At 42.8% G+C, this 6,591-nt stretch overlaps 1 protein-coding gene across 1 annotated transcript in view; it reads right to left on the reverse strand.

Annotated features, from left to right (window-relative positions):
* Window positions 1-6,591, reverse strand: part of LOC103774272 — a 24,333-nt gene that overhangs the window by 3,987 nt on the left and 13,755 nt on the right. Inside the window, exons 10-13 of the mRNA XM_008941664.1 lie at window positions 3,956-4,300; window positions 2,745-2,860; window positions 2,438-2,678; window positions 1,402-1,491 (exon numbers count right to left, since the gene is read on the reverse strand). Coding sequence (XP_008939912.1) covers window positions 1,402-1,491; window positions 2,438-2,678; window positions 2,745-2,860; window positions 3,956-4,300 — 792 coding nt within the window. The remainder of the gene's footprint in view (window positions 1-1,401; window positions 1,492-2,437; window positions 2,679-2,744; window positions 2,861-3,955; window positions 4,301-6,591) is intronic.

The following is a 6,591-nucleotide window of genomic DNA, read 5'->3' on the forward strand; positions in this document are numbered from 1 at the left end:
CAGCAGGAACTGATCACCCCAGCCAGCCCAACCTATCTGCCAAGTGCTGTGCTTGAAGATGGAGGGCTCTCAATCGTGGGTTTCTCTCCCAGGCACTGTGCTAACATCAATACCAGGTTCAGCAACAGATTAGCCTTCCCTTATGTTACAACAAGGCTGAAGTTGGTCCATCTTGTGCATTATTTCACAGTAAAAGGGGACTGAGTCAAGAACTTAACTTGGCTCATGGCTCTTGCTAGACAGTGCTGTTATGCCACAGCATTCTCACACATGATGACCGTTTGGCACTCAGAAGTAGCATGACACAAGTTTTTGCATGGGTGGGAGTGTACGTGACTCACATAAGCATGACACATTTTCTGCTGTTACTACTTTTGTGGTGCCTCTTTCTAACCCACAGTCACAGCTTAAGTTGCCTCCAGAAGCAAGACCCTTCCTATTTACAGTGGCAGAATACAGCATTTTCCAGAACCTTATCAGAAAGATGACAAGTGAGACAGCAGTGAGAAACCCTCACAAATGCTCCAGAGATCAGTTTAGTCTCTTCTGTGAGCACTCTCCAGAAGCACTAAGGAGCAGGTTTCTAAACTCTATTCCGGCTGTAAGCCTCTAGGTCTAGCAAAAGAGGACCTGCACAAATCTAAACAATGTGTTTTTAAGAATTAAAAGATTCTTGGCGCTAGTTGAAACTAAAAGGACTCTCTTAACAGCCAAATTATGACATGTCATCCTTCAATATTAGCTTGCCTTTTTTTAGTCTTCATTTGAGGGCATCTGGTAGCCAGGATATCACACCTGAATAACATGAGCTATTTTAATTTCATACTTGACTGAGGGGCATAAAGTGCAAATTTCACTTGTTTGTTTCTCAGATATAGTAGGATTTTGTATACCAGGTCCTTCTCTCTTGAAGCAATGACTGATAGTTGTGGTAATTGCCTGCTGCTTTCCATCATGACCAAGGACACATGTTGAGCACTGAAGAGCTGAGCCTCCAGCCACATCTGGCTGAATACATTCAGTGAGGTTTAAAGCTCACAACACTCAGGGAGGATTTAAAATGGAAAGCTCAATGAACTCACAGTGATGACAAACTGGATATTTGGGAATTCAGCCTGGTTGGTGATGAAGACAGCTCTTAGTTTCTCTTAGACCTGAGATACCCAGCAGTAGTGAGTGACTTTTGAAGGCTTAAAAACATGTTTTTCTCAGCTGCTGTTTCATCCTGATTTGAAAAATCTTTCTGCGTGGACCCCAGATACCTTTTACTTCTAGATGCAATGAAAAGCTATCAGTACAGGTTTAGTACACTCTTAAAGATTGTCACCACGTCTGTTTGTGACAACCTCATTTCGCTGAACATACAACTTCTGACCTTGCAGTTATCCTATTCCTACTCACCTGCAGTTGGCAAGTCTTCCACCACAGGCAAAATGTAAGGACTTATAGCTCCCTCCAAAGCTGCAAGTGTCCCTGGGAATTCAGGAGTCACTGAAACAAAGTAAAAAGTAACGCTTATAAAGATCATGTATCAAGGTGTCTTCATATGGTGTTCGAAATCATTTGCACAGTTCTGGACCTGCAACTAAGAGGTGAAAATCTGCACCTCAGTTTTCATGTGCATCCTATCCATGTGTACTTTACTAGTATGGCCAGTGGTTAGATGTTTTAACTGTTCAGCTGTGGATGTAATTGTTGCTAAGTTTATCTAGGGCACGTTGTCATGGCTGGAAGACAAGAGACAACACAGAAAAGCTGTCCTTGGAGGTTCAGATCAGGAAGAACTTCAAGTGATAGAATAGCCAAAAAATGTACAAAAAACAGCCTTGTGTGCAGACATCAATTTGCAAAGAAATCGCTAATGTGGATAAAGTAGCAATCTATGAATGGTTAGAATGATAACAGCTCACTGATCAATGAAATATTAATAATAACAGCAGCCTTCATATAGAATGACAATGTAAGTACTCAATTTTAAGTACATTTTGAATTCTCACTAACATTTATTGCTCAAGGAGAACATGATCTAAACTAACCTTTTCAGCAGACCATTTCAATTGCCTTTTGTAAATCAGAAAAAAAATCAGTACACAGTTGAGTGAATCTCTCTTACTCTATCCCAGGTACAGGACTTTGTATTTATTTCTGTTGTATTTCATAAGGTTTCTGTCACATTATTTTTCCAGCCTGCTAAAACTCCTCTGAATGCAAGCCTGGTCCTCTGTTATCTTGGCCATTCACCCCAGTTTGGCACGATCCACAATATTTTATCTGTTTTTCCCTTAGACCTACTGAGACATATCTATAGGCAACTTGGAGAAAGCTTTCCAGATACAAATACAAGTATCTGGAGAGTCTCTATGATGCCAGAGTCAGACTTACACAGACCATTTCTCTTACACAAAAAGAAAGGATTGGTGCTGGATGGCCTTTGTACCTTCAGGAAGAGGGATAGACTCTTCTGGGCAGAGCACGATGTCATCTTCAGTCCCCAGGTCAGCTGCTTGGAAACCTGTTGAAAAGTCTGGGAGAGCACTGATTGTCACCATAGCTTCTGGAAAAGCGTCATTTTCTGTCACAACAAATGCTGGGGGAGCAACAGTCTGTAGTGTAATTACTGCTGGAGACTTGGTGGTTGCAGTTGTTGCTGGTGGGACAGTGGTTGTCAGGACAGCAGTCTCTGCTGTTGTTTGATGATCAGGGGTTGCAGTTGTTGATTCAGGGATGGTGGTTGTCAGATGGACATCAGTCTCTGTTGTAGTTTGATGAGCTGAGGTTGCCTGAGGAGCAAAAGTTGTTTTTCTAAAACGTTTGGGGGAAACAGGTGCCTTTCTCGTGGTGGTTGTCATCACTGGAGGAGCTGCATGGAAGAAACACAGCCAAGAGAAAAGCTAGATCAGAGTATTCACATCTGACCCTGATGAAAGGCAACCCAGAAATGTATGAAAATTATTTAGCTGCTAAAATACTGAGAATGAAGGTGGCAGAGTCACTATTTAGAAGGTGAATTAGCAGAAAATTTGTCCCAGTCAGAGCAATTCTCACAGATTTGCCTGCACCTCCTCCTTAACTCTCTTGCAGGAATGGAAGAGCCAGAACCTTGCAAGTGACAAAAAAAATCCCCAATAACTTGCAAAATTTGTGATTTTGCTTTCCAATGTCCTCATAAAAATGAATTAAATAGCTCAATTTTCAGCTACAAGCTTCTTGCTAATCTTTTCAACTGGTCCTTTTGTTGTGGACTCTGTTGCCTTCAAACTCAGAGAGGTGTGAGGTTGCAGCATTTCCCCCCCCCACTCTCCTGTTATATCACACAGGCATAGAAGAGTGATGTGTAAATCAGCACCTATTGCACTCCTGAACATCTTGTAAAAGACAGGAAAAAAAACAATTGTCCTTCTGCAGTGTGGAGGGTGGGTACCATCTTTTTCTGTGCTTTGCAATATTTTTTAGCCTCTTCTCAACTTTGTATGACCCTTACTTTAACCTGCAGCTCATCAAAATAATAGGAAGGGAAAAAAGTCCTTCAAGACTGAGACAAAATTTCTAAGCATGTGGGTCTCCTTATGACATGAACGAAATGAAAGTGGTTTTGGTATTGAGGTGAATCCCAAGTGAAAACCTGTTTTTCATTCCAAGGGCTTTTCAAATGATAAATCCCTTTTTTAATTCCATCATCTTTTAAAACTGCAAATATAGCTACACAACAAGAAATTAAATAATTAATTGGAAAGGTAAAAAATAAATTAAAAATTGCTATTTTGTCATCAAAATTGCTCAGTGAGTGGGATTCAAACTGGCAGCTGGTTGCAGACCTTCCTTGAAAACTATATAATTTAGGAAAAACTCTTTTTTTTTTTTTTTTTTAGGAAAAGCAAACAAAAAAGGCACGCAAGCTCCAATTTTGAACTCCAATCCAGCAAAATCTTTGTGTAACAAAGGTCCCCAGACTCACCTCTGACCACCTCCAGGCGTATGTTCAGTTTGATGTCGTTGAACCAGCCTGGGATCTCTATGCGGCAGCAGTATGTCCCTGCATCTTCTGCCTTCACTCTCCCAATGGTGAGAGACACATCTCCATTGGAAATATAGCCCTGGAGATTGTATCTCTGGGATTTTCTGAACGTCACTCTATTCCTAGTGGTGTGCAAAATTTTATTATTGCACTTTGAATTCGGGCACGGGCCTCTGCCCCAGCACATATCAGAGATGTCCGACTGTTGTGCCACCTGGTAGAAGCAAGGCAAGCGGACAGTTTGCCCTATTACTCCTGTAACAACGGTTTCAGATGCTGAGGGCACTGTCAAGGAAGAAGAAGGAAACATGAGTGTTGGCAGTCTCCAGCAGAGTGGACCCTACCCATGCAACGCAACAAGGCAGGAAAATAAACACTCCTGCCTGCAGGCAGGCCACAGTTACTGATCCCTCAAGCCTTCCACTGGAGCAGCTAAGGGCCATGGGCACTACAAGCAACAGCCAGGAGCTTGAAGATGTTGACTTGGTGCTGGAGGTCTCCAAGCTTTGGCCCTGACCAGCTGCCCCAGGGCTGCCCATGAAATAGGTCGCTCACATCAAACAAGTGGTGAGCGAAGCCGAGGTCTGTCACTGGCAGCCCAAGCACAGACTAGACCAGTGCAAATGGAGTTCCTCCCGTACCATCTCCTCTCCTAAGAGACATTTTGAAAGTTGTTCAAAAACCTGGTGTGAAACACATCTGTTTTTCACAGTCCACAATCATCTCCTTCACAAAGGAAACGCTGTCATAGCTGCCCTTCACTGACAGGCTCAACAGCAGGGTCCAAAATACCTATCCGTGTGTGAAATGAAAGCAAAGCAATTTAAAAAAATTAAGGCAAAGCAGTGGGAGCAAGCCCTGCCTCCCATCCCACTTACCTGGAAGTGGTGGAAGGTTTAACTGATAGCATTATGCTGGTTAAAAAGCATATGTGTGTTTTCCTTGTGCCCCTGCTCTTACTGACCAGCTTTACCTGGCATTTACAGCCAATAGCCACCTTAGCAGCTAATTTGAATCTCTGCTATATATTGTTCCCACTTAACTGTCCATGCAGTCCCCAGATTGCCCTAAAAGGGATTTCTTCTTCATGAAAGCATTACACAAAGAAAAAAAAAAAAGGTTTCCATAAAAGAACAAATCTTTTTTGGTTTACATTCATCTAGCCTGTGGCAGTCCTCCCAGCTCATTGCCTTTGCCCCCCATGTTATCATTTCCATATGGTGGAACTGAGGGACCTGTGGAGCACCCAGCTCTGGTCCTCTGCTGCAGCAAGAGGATCATCCTGCAGATCTGGTGTCTCATGGGCAGCTTGCTTACCCCAAAGAAGACTTACAGCAGTTGCTATTATCACCAGTTTTGGCTCTGGTTTGCCAAACGTTTCTACTTTGCCAGCTGTTTGAATGCCGTTTTTTTTTTGGCTTGACTCCCAGATAGCAAACAGATGCTTCCAACTGTGTCCATGTCTCTTTTGTTTTGTCTTTAACGGCCTGTTCCCAAGGTGAGGTTTTAGTCTGTGGCAGGCTGTCTCATGACTTGTTATTGGGATGACATTTCAGCTTCATTATTGCTTATCCCATTGGCAAGATAAGCCAACTCATTCAGGTTTCCACAGCTCCAAATGCTAAAAGAGTAGCGGCAGACAAAACAACATGCAATATGGTGTGAAGGGCAGAAGCTTTTGCAGTGAAATGATGGTATGATGTGCCAAAAAATGAGTTCTTGAATAGAGGATAAGGCTGTGAAAGATGACTGCTTGTTTTAGTCCTTGGAAAGGGTAGGCTTATTTGCCTTGTTACAGCAAAAGAGACAGAGAAAACAGCCTCTTTCTGTGATGACAGAACAAAGCAGTTCATCTAGTTGACTTTGAAAGTATGCCTAGGGGAGAAGGGGGTTAGTCACTGAGTGGATTAACACATCATTTCAAGTCACCCCAACAAAGATGTGTGCAAAAGCAAGGCCAGCTTGAACTGCTCCTGGAGTTAAGGTCACTGCTGCTTGAGGAGAAATGGGCTTATCTTCTTATCTATCCCAGTTCTGCAGAGCACAAAAGCAGCTTCATTAAGCAACCCTTTAAGAAATGAAAATTTGCCTGCTCTTCTCTTTGAAAGAAGCAGGGTCCTGGATGTATTAATTAAATAAATAAATAAAGGAAAAGAAGAAGAAGGAAGACACAAGGCACCAGAGTGTCTCCAGTGCAGTTTCCCACCCGTATTGGTGCTAGAAAGTTATAGGTTGTGCAGTTTCAAATCCTCTTTTAATTTACGGGACACTAGTGTTGCTCACATGTGCCTGCACTGCAGGTTGGTATGGAAAGCTTCAGTGCTGCACCAGCCTTGATTCAACAGTACGAAACTCTGCAAGGGCTAAATAACTTCCTTCTCAGTTGCAGCCTCTTCCACAGAAACATTTTCCAAACGAAATAATAAATAGGATTGAATGAAATTGAGGTACTTGGCTGAGACTGTTATATTGTGACACCCTAGTCACCCTACCCTTGGTCATGGCAGTGAGCCTCCTAAGCATCCAGATTTGACCCAGGGCACCCTGTGCATCAGCTATGCCTGAGTAGTCCTGCT

Source organism: Merops nubicus, unplaced genomic scaffold (assembly GCF_000691845.1).
Source record: "Merops nubicus isolate BGI_N331 unplaced genomic scaffold, ASM69184v1 scaffold6326, whole genome shotgun sequence".
In the NCBI taxonomy this organism is placed as follows: Eukaryota; Metazoa; Chordata; class Aves; order Coraciiformes; family Meropidae; genus Merops; species Merops nubicus.